Source organism: Oryzias melastigma, linkage group LG19, assembly GCF_002922805.2.
Source record: "Oryzias melastigma strain HK-1 linkage group LG19, ASM292280v2, whole genome shotgun sequence".
In the NCBI taxonomy this organism is placed as follows: Eukaryota; Metazoa; Chordata; class Actinopteri; order Beloniformes; family Adrianichthyidae; genus Oryzias; species Oryzias melastigma.
In genome coordinates this window covers 2,550,917-2,568,762 of record NC_050530.1, presented here as the reverse complement: position 1 = coordinate 2,568,762, position 17,846 = coordinate 2,550,917, and the positions used below count along the sequence as shown (strand labels likewise).

At 36.1% G+C, this 17,846-nt stretch overlaps 1 protein-coding gene across 1 annotated transcript in view; it reads left to right on the top strand.

The window, feature by feature from the left end:
- Positions 1-17,846, top strand: part of LOC112153857 (cytohesin-3) — a 44,535-nt gene that overhangs the window by 12,378 nt on the left and 14,311 nt on the right. Inside the window, exons 2-9 of the mRNA XM_024284299.2 lie at positions 6,987-7,069; positions 8,671-8,735; positions 9,253-9,319; positions 9,476-9,594; positions 12,827-12,907; positions 12,982-13,094; positions 16,147-16,295; positions 16,409-16,520. Coding sequence (XP_024140067.1) covers positions 6,987-7,069; positions 8,671-8,735; positions 9,253-9,319; positions 9,476-9,594; positions 12,827-12,907; positions 12,982-13,094; positions 16,147-16,295; positions 16,409-16,520 — 789 coding nt within the window. The remainder of the gene's footprint in view (positions 1-6,986; positions 7,070-8,670; positions 8,736-9,252; positions 9,320-9,475; positions 9,595-12,826; positions 12,908-12,981; positions 13,095-16,146; positions 16,296-16,408; positions 16,521-17,846) is intronic.

The window sequence follows — 17,846 nt, the reverse complement described above, 5'->3', positions numbered from 1 at the left end:
AAGCAGAAAAACAGATTGATGTCATGTTTTTAAACTAATTTACTACTAATTTACTACTATACTACTTATAATATTATTTTATAATTGTTTTCAATCTGGTCTATAATTTAAAAAAACGACCAGATTGAGTCACTCTGCCTGCATATATTTTTCATATCTGGAGATTTTTTCGTTTTTTTTGTAAAAATACAACAAAATAATAAAGGTTTGCAGACTTGTAAAATAAAATAAAGATTTTCTTTACTTCCTGCCAGTTTATGACACAGGAAACAGACCAGGAAATGATCATTTAATAAAAAAATATGCTGCTCAGATTAAGTTTAATCCCTCAAAAAATGTACATCTGGGACAATTTACATAAAATGTAATGTAAACTCAACAAATTTTCCAAATTGTAAAGATGCAAAAAAGTCAAAAGTGCAACAATTATAGAGACTTTTCCCATCTTTCCCATTGATTCTCAATCAGATTGAGTAAAAAACAGTTTTAAAGGCCAATCAAACATCATGTTAAACGGATGTGTGAAGCAAAGATGTCACAAAAATATCATGTTCTTCTTAAATCCTCCAAAATGAAACAAATGTGTTCCCATCAGGAAACATCCTCCTTAAGAAAAACCCCCAAACTGCAGATTAACCCTCAAAAACAGATGTTGGCTCCAAATCCCTCTGGTCACGCAAACGACTGTCAGTCAGGTAACTCAGTCTGACACCATGCTTTTACCTTATATACTTACAAAAATATGTAGTCAGTTATTGTAAAAAATAAAAAAAAATGTTAATCAAATGTGACAATCAAAGGGAATTTAGAATAATTGATTCCTACTGTCTGTCTTAGATTGAAATGTAAATAGATTCACTATTATTCTAATGACATGAAACATATATTAACGTATTTATTTATGTAAAAACAGTTTTCCTTCTCTGTTGTCAGTTTAAATTTGGATTAAATAAAATAAACTTAAACAAACTCACTTGAAATGGAAAAGTAAAATTGGGCTAAATTAAACAGAATTAATTCAATTTAGTTGAAATAAAGCAAACTAACTGAGTCAAATCAAAATTATTGAGCGAAATCAAATTAAAATAAACTCAATTTAAAAAGGGTAAAAGCAAATAGAATTGGGCTAAATTAAATTGAGTTAATTCAATTGAATTAAAAAGAATAAAGCTTAGTTATATTGATAAATACACTCAATTTAAAAAGTATAAATATTGATTGAATTATACTAAATTCAAAATAATTTAATCAAATTTACCTTTAATTGAAATGAATCAAACTAATTGAGTCAAATCAAAATTATTGAGGGAAATCAAACAAAATCAAACCGATATTTTTAATTAAAAAATTTGTAAAAATGAATAGAATTGGGCTAAATTACACTGAATTTAGTCCACTTTTGTTAATTTTGTTAAAATAAATCAACAAAGTTAAATCAATAAATAAACTCAATTTTTAAAAATGTTGAAAATGAATAGAATTTGTCTGAATTAAACTGAATTAATTCCAATTGAATTAAATTACACTGAATTCCATATTATTGAAGTAATTTAAACGTGAACAAAGTCATTAAAAAAGTTGTAAAAATACATTTAATTTGATTGAATCAAACATAATTTAAAGTGAGTTTAATTCGGTTGAAATGAATCAAATTGATAAATTTAAACCAGATTGATTTAAATCAAAATAATTGAAGGAAATCAAACTCAATATAAAAAAATACAAAAAAGTGGAATTGGACTAAATCAAACAAAAATAGATCGACATATAATCTATTGCACTGAATCAATTTGATTTAAAAAACATTGAATTGAAATGGATCAAACCAAAGTTATTTTTTAAGATTCTTTTGCAATTAAATTGAGTCAAAAGGATTAAAATAAATTAAAATCAAACCAAATATATTCATTTGAATCTAATTGAATGGATCTTAATAATAAATTGAATTAAATTACTAACATAGAATAACATAGAATTAAAAAAAATGGTTTTTTTTAGAAGATTAAGACGTCAAAACTGCATTATAGTTATTTTAGTGTCTTTACTGAAGTCAGAATAAACATAATATGTTCATAAATCATTTAAATTTAAAGTATTAATATCATATTTATCTGTGACTTTCTGTAAAAACTTAATTCAGGTTGCAGATTAGTAATCTGGATTTTCCACCTCTGCATAATTTCCCCCAAAGGGAAAGCAGGCTGACGTTGGTTTGAACAGACGTCCGTCACACTTCCAGCCTAAAGTGCATGGGACAGGGCGTGGGATTAGAGCCAGATGGGCACGTGCGAGTCGCTCCACATGTCAGTGTTTCTGTGTGACCTGGACTCTAACCCGCGTCTTTGTCCACTGTAGGAGGGATTATGATGAACAGCAGGCCTCAGATTAGAGGTTTTCTTCTAACGTGATGCGGTCCAAGTAGGGAAAGGGTCATTTTTATCAAAGCTCCTCCACTCGTAAATACGTTAGTGTGGGTTAATGCTTCAGTTTTGTAAATCCGGATCTTTTGCCTCTCACTCACATGAGTCACTTTGGTTTGGATCTGTGGGCGAGATCCAAATCAAAGTGACTCCAAAGAGGGTTTTAGAGGACAAACAAGTTTGTTTTTTCTTTTAGTTGTCCTCAAAGATCATTAAATTGAGAAAAACTGAACATTTTCAAACAAAATTGAAACCACATCATTGTGTGGGAGGCAGGATGCATCAGCCAATGAGGGCGGAGCACCAAAAAAACCACCTTTTTCAAAATGGCGGCTTTTCTTTTGGATTATCTCCATAGCAACCATTTAATTTTTTGCTCATCTGGAGCTGACGAACAAATGTATGTGATCTTTAAAAGAATCTGCAAAAGTATTTTTTTTTATTTCCTTGGTAACTGAGTTTTTTTTGTTAAGATAGATAGATAGAACAACTTTATTAGTCCCTCAAGGGCAATTCCATTAAGAGCATAAAACAGACAACAAATAACACAGTAAAAGTCACACTAAAAACTTGCTAAAAAATAAAAATAAATAAATAATTTGATAAAATACAATTAAAAGATAAAAGATAAGCTTGGAACAGGTACCGTCTACACTTTGACTAACCACTCCCATATTCCTAAAAAGGAGTTAGGAGGTGATAGATTGAAATCCCATGAAGGAGCTGACGCTAAAGGTAATTTTTTTTCAATTCAAGATGGCGGCCTCCTACCCAGGTCAAAGGTCAACAACAATACTTGTGTAAAAATTTACGAAGATTCATCAGACAAGTTTCCTTTTCACATACGGCGCAATAATATGAAAATTTCCAAATTTATAACATGGCCTTGAAGCAGTAGGTCCTTTGGCCATCCCATAATAGCTCAAAAACCAATAATATTTTTTTTCCTTTGGTTTTATCTCCATAGCAACCATTTTATTTTTTGTTCGGCTGAGGACGACGAACATGTTGATGTAATTTTTAGAAGAATCAACAAAAGTAAATGTTTGAGTTTCCTTGACAACGGACATTTTTTGTTAACCACACCCACATTTCTAATATGTTCATATTGCATGTCATATCATTTTGTTCAGCTTGAGCCAACGATTCAAATATGTAATTTTTACAATATTCTTGTAAAAAATGTGGGAGCAGCAGAGAAACGCCATTTTTGGGAGCTCGCTACGCTAACGCCATTAGAAATCTTTGACTTCTAATTTTAACATTTTTTTCCCAAGTTGCTTCCCAAAGATTTTCAAGGAGTTTGTAGGTGATAGAATGAAATCCCTAGGATGGGTTTAAGTTTGTAGCTGGTACTAAAGGTGATTTTTACATTTATTTAATTCACAATGGCGGCCTTTTCCCGAGATCAAAGGTCAATGAAACTTCGGTTTTAGTCGTAAACTCAAGCTGTGTGTGAAATATTGTGGCAAGCACTCGAACAAAAGTTTTCATTCCCAATATTGTGCAAAAAAAGTGAAAATCGAAAAATTTCACAATTTGCCCCAAAATGGCCGCCAAGTCATAGATCCTGTGGCCATCCCATAATAATTTTAAAACTTCCTTTGGATATCCAAAGTGTGTTGTTGTCCTTGTTTTTTCGAGCTCTGTTTGTGCAATTGCAGCACAGCAGTTAACGGGCATCTCGACCTATCCAACATGGCGTCCAACTTTGCGTACAAAACAAGCTAGCGTAGCGACTCTAGCCTAAATAGCTCATTGTTCAGGACTGCTTTGAGATGGAATAACCAGTAACTGATCAGATAACATGGCAGAGCTTCGTCTGGTGGGCGCCTGCAGCTGTCAGACCGCCGTCGGGTCTGTGACTCCGCCCCCATAACCGGCTTCAGTTATCGGTGAGTCTGCTGAAAACCATCAACTGAATCCTCATAGATGGAGGAAGTTAATGAAGTAGTTAGTGGGAAACGAAAAATCCATTTGAACGGCGGAATTTATTGGCGCCCCCTCCTCCTCTGTAATCAAGCGAGTGGTTTGAGAGGCTTTAAAGTGGAGACCGGCGTTGAAGGACCACAGTGATGTTCGTCTCAGTGGTGGTGGGGGTCTTAGTGGAGCCACTTCCTGTTCCTTCTCATTTGGTTTGTTGTGCATTAAGGTTGTTGTAACCACGGCGCCGCTTCTCCATCAGTTGAGGCGCTTGTTTGGATAGGCTTCATTGTGTATGGGGGATGTATAGCAGAAGATATGGGGGCGGGTTTTTATTTCATCTTATTTTCTGCTTTTGCTTTTAATTATAAAACACATCAAGCTATGCAATGTATGAAAAGGCCTTTTTTATAAATAAAGTTTTGAATTTTTGAACAAAGATTTTGCCCCATCACAAACTCAAAAACTCACCAAAAATTTAAAGAGACCTAGTACCCGGGGAAAATGAATTCTAGGCATTGTGAATGACCCCTCCCACATTTATAAATAATGGCGTCAACACGGAAGAAACTGTCCTCGAGTAGAGCCGCCATCTTAAACTGTTCTTAGTTTTTTTATATACTCTGTAGCTCATTTTAACTTTTTTTTCATGTGAACTTTACACTAAAGTCTGAATACGCTGGTATCTTTTTTATCCATTTACCCCTTAGTTTTCACTATTTTGTCGTACACGTTATTTATAAATAAAGTTTTTTAAAAATTGGCCGCCATCTTGAATTTTCAAAAATAAAATCCCGTAAACTTAAATTCCTCCTGGGGATTTTGATCTATCACCTCCTACTAACTCCTCGAGCATAATCATGAAGATACTTTGGAAAAATTGTCGGTTTTAACGTTCTTAGATTTTGAATGACGTTAGCATGGCTAGCTCACAAAAGTAGCGTACCCTTGCTGCTCGCACGTTTTTTATCGAAATCTTGTGAAAATTTTACACATGAATCGTTGGCTTAAGCTGAACAAAACAATATAACACACAATATGAACATTTTAAGAATGTGGGCGTGGTTAACAAAAAACCTCTGTTGCTAAGGAAATTCAAAAATGTACTTTTGCCGATTCATCTAAAAATCACATAGATTTGTTTGTCACCACCAGGCGACCAAAAACTAAACTGGTTGCTATGGAGATAAAATCAACAGAAAAGCCGCCATTTTGTAAAAATGATTGAATTTGTCACATGTAGCTCTGACCAAGCTAGGACTAGCATACCATGCAATGTTTCTTTATTATCTACTTTTTTTTTTCTTTGGTTGCTTTTAATTCCTTCAAAATGAATAAACAATTTTGCCGTATTAACTTTAAAACCCTTAAAGAAAATTGTTGTGGGGTTTTATGTTTCGATTAAAGTAAATATCAGATCACGCTTATAAAATGACGTATAAGATGATATCGGAATTTGATTAACAGGTCAAACATTTTGTTTATTGTCGTTTGTTATTAAATTAAAAACTAATGATTTTTTAGTCATATATATTAATGTTTACATATAAACTGAACAAACGTTTATTGATATAATCATAGTTACTCAAAATAAAATAATTGAAAAAAGAAGAAATAACTTAGATTTGATCTATTTAGAAATTAGGTTAAATTATTATTTTTTTAAGCCTAGCCGTAATACATTTGATTTAAATATTAAATGTGTAAAATATATGAATAAAATTATGTTTTTTTTAAATTAAAAATAAAATAAAAATATGTTTTGCCTTAAAAGTGTGATTCTTATAAAACATAAAGCTCTATTTAAATCAATTAGTTGATTTTTTTTTTTTTTTTTTTACGTCATGAAAGCTGCTGAAAGGAGGAAAGACTGGGATATAAAAATGTCCTCATACCAAAAGGTAAATTAAAAAAATCTGACGTGAAGTCACATGAAACAGAACTTTTTAACCACTAATTGCTTTTAAAGCCAAGAGTGGAGGAGTCGCCAGGAGCTGCAGCTCTAATTAAAAAAATCTCTTTTTTTACTGTCAGCTGTTGTGGTCTCTGCTAATTACAAAGGAAATCCTTTTGCCTTTTTTGTGGTGACCCCCTTCCCCTGCTTCAGGATTACATAACCAGCACCTTTGCTCATTTTGTTTTCAACAATACTCGGCTTCCTTCGAGGCCGAATGCTTCCGACGAGGATTTTTCCTCAATAAGACACGTGAACCCTGATGTTAAGATTTGATTTCCTGCCTTTCTGAGGCGCCGCTGTGCAGCATTTCTTTGTTTCTGAAGAGCATAAAAACCAAAAGTGACATTTTCTTTGCCCAAAGCTGCTGAGGAAACGGGGGTGTAGGCTGTGTGAAATTCACTTTTAATGAAAGAAAACTTAATCTGGATTAGTTTTATTAATAGCACACGCCCCTGAGCCAAATGGAGAGGAAGGATGACACACTTTCATGTGGAATAATTAAGACTCTCCCCTCTTTCTGTAGTTAATTAGGGTGAATTCACGGATCTGGAAGTGCTGCTGCTGCTGCAGCTGAACAGAGTGAAGCAGCAGCAGCACTGAGAAACCTTCAAGCTGATTTTCGGTGTGAACATTCCTGTTTGGGAAAGCAGTGAAAGTTGATCATTGTTTTGAACTTCCTGTTTCAGTTCCCGAGGATTTGTCCCTGGAAGAGAGGGATGAGCTGTCCAACATCCGACGGAGGAAGAGGGAGCTTCTTGATGATATCGAGGTAAGTTTTAGTTTACTCTTCATGCGTGGAGGATCCTGCCAACATGTGAGCTGGGTTCTTTCATTTTGCAATTTCAGGTTTTTAACATAAATAAATATCAAAACTTTGTTTAAAATTTGTATTTTTTTAGAATCTGAGGTATCATCCAGGTTGATTTATCCTTCATTTACCTGTTTAGTATGGAAAGAAAATAGACTCACCTGATTTGTGTCTGCGTGATTCATTATTTGTAACTCATACAATATATTTTGTGCATAAGTACAAAAATGACAAAATCTTAAAAAAATACAAAATACAATTTACACTATCACAATTTCAAATGACAAAATCCTGAAACCAGCTATACCCACAAATCTTTAGAAATTATGCACAAATCCAAAGTTACGCACAAATCAAGAATTACGCACAAATCAAGATTTTTGCACAAATCAAGAATTACGCACGAATCAAGAATTATGCAAAAATCAAGAACTACGCACAAATCTAGGATTGCGCACAAATCCAAAGCTACGCACAAATCAAGAATAACGCACAAATCAAGTATTACGCAAAAATCAAGAATTACGCACAAATCAAGATTTTTGCACAAATCAAAAATTATGCACAAATCAAGATTTTTGCACAAATCAAGAATTACGCACAAATCAAGAATTACGGAAAAATCAAGAACTACGCACAAATCTAGGATAGCGCACAAATCCAAAGTTACGCACAAATCAAGAATTACGCACAAATCAAGAATAACGCACAAATCAAGAATTACACACAAATCAAGATTTTTGCATAAGTCAAGAATAATGCACAAATCAAGAATTACACACAAATCAAGATTTTTGCATAAGTCAAGAATAATGCACAAATCAAGAATTGCGCACAAATCAAGATTTTTGCATAAATCAAGAATAACGCACAAATCAAAAATTACGCACAAATCAAGAATTACGCACAAATCAAAAATTACGCACAAATCTAGGATTGCGCACAAATCCAAAGTTACACACAAATCAAGAATTACGCACAAATTAAGATTTTTGCACAAATCAAGAATTACGCACTGATCCAAAGTTACGCCCAAATCAAGAATTACATTTCAGAGTTGTGCACAAATCGGGCTGAGTCTATTTTCTCTCCGTAGTTGAAAAGTTTCTATTCCATAAACTCTAATTTTAATTGATATTTCAAATAAAATTGTGAAATTTATTTCATTAAATCTGCACCAAAAATGTGTAATTCCCCAAACTGACTTTGAAGTTTAGGTTGGAAATTTCTTATAAATGTTTTATCTGCTGCATCCTGCAAGGATAAACCTGAACTATATTGCTTCCATAGGATCGCTTTATCTGGCCGTTATTTTTTGCATGCTATCACACATGTTCTTTTCTCCTAAAAATGCTGCGCGCTCCTCCTGTGAGTCGGCTGCTGATCGGCTGCAGCCGCTATTTGCATGCTGTAACTAATGCAAATGTCCCGCCCGTGCATCCGAGTCCACCCATAGAAAGCGTGAGCTTGTTGGTTCGGACGGTTCAGGCGCGGTCAGGTTGCTGACTCGTTCGTCTGCTTCCACATACAGGAGCTGACTGTTTACTGCTGCTGTGTTTCAGAGATTGAAGTTTGAGATAGCGGAAGTGATGACGGAAATCGAACAGCTGACGTGTGTCGGGGAAAGGTAAATCAAGATGCTCTTTTCAGATCAATCTGTAATAATTCTTTTAATTCCTTATTGATTTGAGGACACAGAAACATCTGTATTCCTATTAAGTTTCTGGCATTTAAAGTCTCTAATAATCACTAATGAATAAATACTGTTGGCTTCCTCTGTGAAGACGCTGCGTTTCATTAAGCTGAGTGCTTACAATGTCTTTTTTGTTGTGCATGTTAGATTGATTTGACTTTTTTTTTGCTCTGCTGGTTTTGTTTCTATAGAAAACAAGTACAATTAGTTATTTTTTTTAATTTTTCATAAAGTATTTTACTTCTTATTTCTAAACATTTATCTTAATCTGCTAAAGATTTAACTCATTACATTGAAAATATTTCAATTTTATACATTCATTTGTATTTATCATGTGTAGAAAAAATTCTAAAGATAAAATTTGAGCCAAAAAATGCATTTATAATAGTTTTATGATCATTTATTCTTTTGAAATCTGCTTTTTGGGTCAAATTAAACATTTGTGTTTCAGTAAAACATCCCAAAGAAACAAACAGGTCGCCATGGGGAGGAAGAAATTCAACATGGATCCCAAGAAGGTTCGTACGTGCTTTAAAAATAAACGCCGTCCCCACGGCCGAAGCTCCGGCCGCTCCGTCCTGAGTGACTTTCTGTGTCGCATGTGAAGAGCGAGCTTCTCTGAGCTGTGAAATCTGTCATTTCCAATCATTTCTCGCTGTTTTTCTTCTCCTCAGGGAATCCAGTTCATGCTGGAAAACGACCTTCTCCAGAACACTCCAGAAGACATCGCCCAGTTCCTCTACAAAGGCGAGGGGCTCAACAAAACCGTCATTGGAGACTATTTAGGAGAGCGGTGAGGCGTCTGTCATGATGGGAGAAACGACCCTCCGTACATGAGATTAACACTTGTTTTTGGGATTAAAACGGGAAAAGATGGATTCTCAAATTCCTGGCGTCAATAAGTAACAATAACACTCAAACAAAAGCATAAAACACTCAATTAAATCTTTCTTGATTAGCAGAAACTTTCTGTAGATCAGAAGAGTAAATGATAAAGGCAAGATCCAGTCTGGGATTGATCGATAGTCACCACTAAAAATCTTTAATAATAAAAGCTACAGATGTTTATGAGACTTGAAAGACAAAAATCCGGTAGTTTAAAGCAGCTTCCGCTCCTATTGAAATGTCTTTGAACTATCAAATTAAGGGCAGAAAATGTGGGGCCGAATGGGTTTGCCTGGAGTTTCTGTGTAGCCGCACTTGTGTTTGCCCACACTGGCTCCACTGTCCAGGGACCGGCGGCCATGGGCAGAGACTCTGCTAGCTCTGCTGAACCCTGGATTGTGGAGTTCGCTAGCTATGCCGGTCCCTTGGTAGCAGAGCTCGCTAGTTTTTTCAGTCCCTTGGTAGCAGAATTTGCTAAATCTGCTGGTCCCTTGGTAGTTGAATTGGCTAGATCTGCTGGTCCCTTGGTAGCGGAATTTGCTAGACCTGCTGGTTCCTTGGTAGCGGAATTTGCTAGATCTGCTGGTCCCTGGGTAACGGAATTCGCTAGATCTGCCAGTCCCTGGGTAGCGTAATTTGCTAGATCTGCTGGTCCCTGGATAGTGGAGCTCGTTAGCTATGCCGGTCCCTTGGTAGCGGAATTTGCTAGACCTGCTGGTCCCTTGGTAGCGGAATTTGCTAGACCTGCTGGTTCCTTGGTAGCGGAATTTGCTAGATCTGCTGGTCCCTTGGTAGCGGAATTTGCTAGATCTGCTGGTCCCTTGGTAGCAGAATTTGCTAGACCTGCTGGTCCCTTGGTAGCGGAATTTGCTAGACCCGCTAGTCCCTTGGTAGCGGAATTTGCTAGATCTGCTGGTCCCTTGGTAGCAGAATTTGCTAGACCCGCTAGTCCCTTGGTAGCAGAATTTGCTAGACCCGCTAGTCCCTTGGTAGCGGAATTTGCTAGATCTGCTGGTCCCTTGGTTGCAGAATTTGCTAGACCTGCTGGTCCCTTGGTAGCAGAATTTGCTAGACCTGCTGGTCCCTTGGTTAGCGGAATTTGCTAGATCTGCTGGTCCATTGGTAGTGGAACTCACTAGTTTTTTCAGTCCCTGGGTATCTGAACTTTACTTGATCTGCCAGTCCCTGGGAGGCGGAGCTGGCTAGCTATGCTGGTCCCTGGGTATCGGAATTCGCTTGCTCTGCCTGTCCTTGGATAGTGCAACTCGCTACATCCTTCAGTCACTAGGTAGCGAAATTTGCTATCTCTTCTGGTCCTTTTGTAGCGGAGCTGGATAGCTCTGCCACTCCCTAGGTAGCGGAATTCGCTGGCTCTGCCGGTCCCTGGGTAGTGGATCTCGCTAGCTTTTCCAGTCTCTAGGTAGCAGAGCTCTTCAGCTCTGCTGGTTGCTGGGTAGCAGAAGTTGCTTTCTCTTCCAGTCCTTTTGTAGTGGAGCTGGCTAGCTGTGCTACAGCCTGGGTAGTGGAGCTCGCTAGCTATGCTGGTCCCTGGGTAGCAGAGCTTACCACACTGTCCACTGGGCGTCTGGATCACATGGCGAGCCAGCCCACTAAGTGCTTACTTTAGCCAAATTGGGGAAACACAAGAGGAGTCACCACGGAAACTGCAAACTTCTGGTCAAGGGTGTCTCTGTCCCAACAGTCCCACCCGCAAGTCAGAGCAAATTTCTAATGAACTCCTGCCGCTCTGCAGAATTTATGTCCAAGTAATGTTATGGTATTTTTGGCTAAAAACTTCCAGGTTGTAAACATCATCAGTTAGGATCACGTTTATTGGTTTTTAACCATCAAAACAACCTGAAATATCTTTTTTTTTTCTTTTAGTGGCTCAAACAACCGCAGTTACATAAGTAAAGGTTGTGTTTGTGCATCAGTAGAAAGTAATCAGGCAAAAACGAGTTTAGAGAAACATGCTGGTTTAGACTGGAGGAGATGTGTGGTGTGGGGGGGTTCCAGCATTCCCAGTGGATTTTATTCATGGGAAATCATCAAAGAGGCCACCTACCCACTGGAAATCTCTCTAATCACGAGCTCAGAGTTTACGCTCAGTAATCACCACTAATTAAGCTTATGCACGGAGAAGAAACCAATCACTGAAGCTGTGAAGAGACGGACTCAGTGGGGAGATGATGGAACAGGGGTCAGCAACCTTTAACAGAAAAAGAGTCATTTGGGCTCAATTTCTACTGATCAAAACCTAAAAGGAGCCGTATAGTCTTACTTTATCCTTTAAGAAATTTGGATTGGTTGGAGTAAAGAGTAACGTAATAAGCAAACAAGACGGGGAAGTAAAATCCTACAAAGTTTATCATCTATGAGCACCTCAGCCATCAATTTATACATTTAAGTCATCTAAATTTAATACATTATTAAGGAATCCTTATTTAAGAAAATGCTATTTTATTTATTTATGTTTTTTTCCCCTCTTTGTCCTCAGCAGTCTTCCATTGCTGGGTTTTGTTATTTTAGTTTGGACCTTGGTAGTCTTAGTTTGGGGGCTTTGTTTATTTGTTATACATATTAAGGAGAAGATATTCAATGTTCTTGACTGACATAAGGACATTTAATGTAAATTTACATCCGACTGTCGCCCACAAACCATGTTTTGTGTGAAAAGTTCCAGGAATTACATTTGTATACCTTTTATTTACTACATGTTGAGACTGCAGTATAGATTTCAATGCACAAAACCCCAACGTTTTCATCCAAACGACTGAAATCAAAGATTTGTTGCTCGTTCCTCGAAAGCCACTTCTGTCAAACTTGAAGAGATTTGATTGATTTGAGTGTACGATGGAGAGTCAAGGTCGCGGTTTATAGAAAAATATGAAACATGGAGACCGCAGTCTGAGAGCGGCTGTTGACTTTTCCTGTGGGAAGCCTCCAAACAAACGTCCAGAACAAAGGTGTGTGTGGGGATCGCCTCTGCAATTGATTCCAGACCTGCAGAGCCTCTCGACGGCTCGCAAATATGACAGGAATGCAAAGAAAAGAAGCTTAAATATGACTTCCATCCCACCTGATTTCATTACATCTCCAGGGTGGATCTTCTCAGTGTAAAAACATTTTTTTCTCCTCAGGGACGACTTCAACATCAAGGTTCTTCAGGCTTTCGTGGAGCTCCACGAGTTCGCAGATCTCAACCTGGTGCAGGCTCTAAGGTCTAAACTAAAGGTTTCACTCGCATTTTCATTTAATCCTCGCTGTTCTCACTTGCTTCTTCTTCTATTTGCAGGCAGTTCCTTTGGAGTTTCCGCTTGCCGGGCGAAGCTCAAAAGATTGACCGGATGATGGAAGCGTTCGCCTCGCGCTACTGCCAGTGCAACCCCGGAGTCTTTCAGTCCACAGGTCAGGCTCGCCGGAGGGCACTGTTGCAGAAACAGGCGCTTCACTAACTTTATTTTATCAGATGCGCCCTATCAGGCTGTCAGAAGAGCTCCACTTTACCTCCTTTGTTTGGTATTTGGGCAAAAACAGTAGAATTTAACTTTTTTTAGCAAAATTTCATAGCTTAAAGGCTAAAAAAATTAATTCTTATACTTTAACTAAATCATAATGTTTCTTTAGTATATCACTTTGAATGTGTCAGCAGAAAAAGTGCTGGAGGGTCTAATAGGATGTGAGCGATGGCCTCTTTTTTTTTATTTTAAATACCTTTTAATCACGAAGCCGTTAGAGCTCCCCTGTGGATTAACCAGATTAATCACTGATTCCAGTTGGCATTTTACAGTCAACAACAGGCAACAAACAAGAGCCATCTATTATTCAGTTAACCTGGCTGAGTGGAACACGGTCAAAGCCTGAAACCATCCGTCAGTGAGGAACGGAGGGGACGTTTTCTACTGGTGGAGCTGCAGGTGTGTGTTGGTGTGCAAAAGGAACGATTAAGCCCAGATAAATCTTAGTTTAAAACACTAAAATAATCAAATGTAAATCATTAGGATTTAAAGACCAGTTCCAATAAAAGATTAAGAAAACCTTTATTAGTCCCACAGTGGGGAAATATGCAACAGCACAGGTACAGTCAGAAATAGGAGAGAGGGGATAAAAATAAAATATATATTATAAAGAGCTAAGACGATCCTTACATTATCAAAAGAGCTAAGCAGTAAGATACAATATACAAAGAATAATCAGTAATATATAGCATATTGACACAATTTACACGTTTACAAGTCCTAGGACTTGTAAATTTAAATGTATGAAATTTAAAGTTGTAAATTTACCCAAAAAATAGAAAATTTACCAGAGAGAAACTCTGAAATTAACTAGGTTTAAAGTCATAAATTTACTAGAAAAAACTTTAAAATGTACTAAATATAAAATTGTAAATTTTTCAAGAAAGAGATTTGTAATTTTATGAGATTAAAAGTTGTACATTTATGAGATTTAAAGTCGTACATTTATGAGAAAAAAACTAGTAAATTTACAAGGATGGATTTACAATGTCTAAAGTAATAAATTTTTGAGAAAAAATTTTTACATTTACGAGATAAAAGTCATAAATGTATTAAATTTAAATTTGTGAATTTATAAGAAAAAAAAAATCAGGTAAATTTACGAGAGAAAGCCTCGGAATTTTACTAAAATTTGTAAATTTTATGAGAAATTAACTCGTAAATGTACGAGATTCAAAGTGAGAATAAAAAATTTAATTTTATGAGATTGAAAATTGTAAATTTATGAGACTTAAACTTGTACATTTACAAGAAAAAAAACTGGTAAATTTACAAGTATTAAAGTCATAAATATACTAGAAAAAAATAAACATGTACTAAATATAAAATTGTAAATTTGCAAGAAAAGAATTTGTAATTTTATGAGATTAAAAGTTGTAAATTTATGAGATTTAAAGTCGTACATTTATGAAAACAAAACTAGGAAATTTACAAGGATGGATTTACAATATCTAAAGTAATAAATTTTTGAGGAAAAATGTGTAAATTTACGAGATAAAAGTCATAAATGCATTAAATTTTAAAGTCGTGAATTTATGAGAAAAAAAAAATCAGGTAAATTTACGAGAGAAAGACTCGGAATTTTACTAAATATAAATTTGTACATTTTATGTACTCGTAAATGTACGAGATTTAGTCCTAAATATGCGAGAACAAAAAATTTAATTTTATGAGATTGAAAATTGTAAATTTATGAGACTTAAACTTGTATATTTACGAGAAAAAAAACTGGTAAATTTACAAGGATGAAAGTCATACATTTGCAAGAAAACCTTGTAAATTTACTAGATTAAAAGTGGTAAATTTTCTACTTCTAATCTCTCTTTTTTTTTGGTTACCCTAATACTCTTTTCTAAAAGAAAATAGATCAAAAGATAATCGGAGTGTGACTTTAAACATGAAATATAAAATTTTATTGCCTCAGAAATTATTCAGCCTTTAAATGTGTTTTTGCTGCAAATATTCATTTAATCAAACAGGGTAAACGAACAGAAAGTCTAAATCTGGTATCATCTGCATATTGTCAAACATACACATGAACATAATTCAGAAGTCATCAGTCATTGAGGTGCTGCTATCCTGAGAAAGCTCCCTCTTTTTTTCGTGACTACACTGACATTCCTCTTGCTCCAGCACCTCTCCCCCCACAGTACAGTAGAGTGAACAAAGCCCCTCTGTTTTTGTGAGAGAAGAGCATCCAGACAATAGGCAGCACAGAACTAAAGTGCGCCTACATGAGCAAGCGAGCAGACAGACGGGAATGAATGATTCATTTTCGGTCTGCCACTAACCCGTGTCAGTCTGGGAATTTATACGCAGCTGAGGGACCGTAAACATCCCCCACAACATACATATATACAGATTATGTCTTCCTGATACATAATTTTCCGTTGGAATTTGGAGGATATTTAGGGATGACAACTGCCATACTTTTGATTTATTCTACGTCTGATGGATTTCTGAGAAAAAATGTCAAGAAAAATCAGGATTTATTAAGAAAACGTACAATATGCTGTAGATTACGGCACTAAAATAATTAAAAAATATTTTTACTCCGATTTAAAAGTGTGAAATCTCAAAACTAGAATCCGTTCACCAATCAGGAGGAAAGCAAGGTGTATTCCTTGATACTCAATGATTGTCAAGGTTGGGACTACTGACTATCAAGTCATCTAGTTAGTCTTTATTGAATAATTTAAAAATGTATTTATTCCAAAAGCAAAGAATCAGACGGAATCAAACTGTGACTGTATGCTGATGATGTCCAGTTATATATTACTCTTCATCTGCTACAGAATAAAAGTCTTAAAGAGATAATAATCCAGTTTTGTGACCTTTTATCGTGTATTTGGATTAGTGTTTCCTCTGTTTAATCGTCTATAAACATTTGGAGACCTGCTGTGAATGTTTCCCTCATGACATTAACTGATCGGATTCCCCAGATACCTGCTATGTTCTGTCGTTCGCCATCATCATGCTGAACACCAGCCTGCACAACCCCAACGTCAGAGACAAGCCCCCCGTCGAGCGCTTCATCTCCATGAACAGGGGCATCAACGAGGGGGGGGATCTGCCAGAGGAGCTTCTCAGGGTGAGGATTTGCCTGTAATGAGTTTGGGGGGAGAGGAGGACAGCAGGAATGAGGCCTGTCCTCCCCCCTGTTTCCCAGTTTGATTAATACTTTTCCTCCCCTCCTGTCTGCAGAACCTCTATGACAGCATCAAAAACGAGCCCTTCAAGATCCCGGAGGACGACGGGAACGATCTGACGCACACGTTCTTCAACCCCGATAGAGAGGGCTGGCTCCTCAAGCTAGGTACGAGCGCCAGATTATCCTGGTTTATGCCGACAAAGCTTCAGAATCACTTTCTGGAGATGAGGCTTTGATGTTGGTGGTGAAATAGGTTTGTTGGGGCTTTTTGTGGACACCCAGGAGGAACTGACTAAGGTTTTTGGGTAGATATGTCTAACCACATCTGTAACTGTAAAATATAACGTAGTAATACCTAAAGCACAGACTTAAGAGCTGATGGTTTGGATCTCAATCTATATACTAGATTTAAACTAGCATCAATTTGTCCAGAAAGCATACCAAAGGAAACTAGAAAAGTTGCATTACCTGATAATGCTATTGTGAATGCTTTTTCCTGAAAGCAGTCGCTGAAGATGCTGAAACTTTTTGCTGAAAACGGTGACACATTTTACTTTAAATGCTGAAAAGATTTGCTGAAAATGTAAAAGCAATTTGCAAAATGTTGAATTTGCCAACAGACTGGAAATGTTAAAGAACAATGAAATGAAATGTAGTAAAATTGCTTAAAAATCCCCAATACATGCCAGTTTGAAAAAAATATTTAATGTGTTACTTAAATATGAGCTAAGCTCCAAATTAGCCCCCAAAAAACCTTAGTAGATGCCAAATTAGCCAAAAAAGCTAGCTCGTTGCTTAAATACTAGCTAAACTCCAAAATAGACACAAATTTCTCAGTAAACTAAACTAGCCAAAAACGTTAGCATGTTGCTAAAATAGAAGCTAAACTCCAAAATTAGCATAACAAAAACCTCAGTAGATAACAAATTAGCCAAAAACATTAGCATGTTGCTAAAATAGAAGCTAAACTCCAAATTAGCATAACAAAATCCTCAGTAGATAACAAATTAGCCAAAAACGTCAGCATATTGCTAAATTAGAAGCTAAACTCCATGAAAAAAACCTCAGTAGATAACAAATTAGCCAAAAAAGCGTTAGCATATTGCTAAATTAGAAGTTAAACTCCAAATTAACATAACAAAAACCTCAGTAGATAACAAATTAGCCAAAACGTTAGCATGTTGCTAAAATAGAAGTTAAACTCCAAACTAGCATAACAAAAACCTCAGTAGATAACAAATTAGCCAAAAACGTTAGCATATTGCTAAATTAGAAGCTAAACTCCAAATTAGCATAACAAAAACCTCAGTAGATAACAAATTTGCCAAAAACGTTAGCATATTGGTAACTTAGAAGCTAAACTCCAAATTAGCATAACAAAAAACTCAGTAGATAACAAATTAGCCAAAAACGTTAGCATGTTGCTAAAATATTAGCTAAACTCCAAATTTTTATAAAAATTACTCTAAAAGATGAAAACATATCCCATGG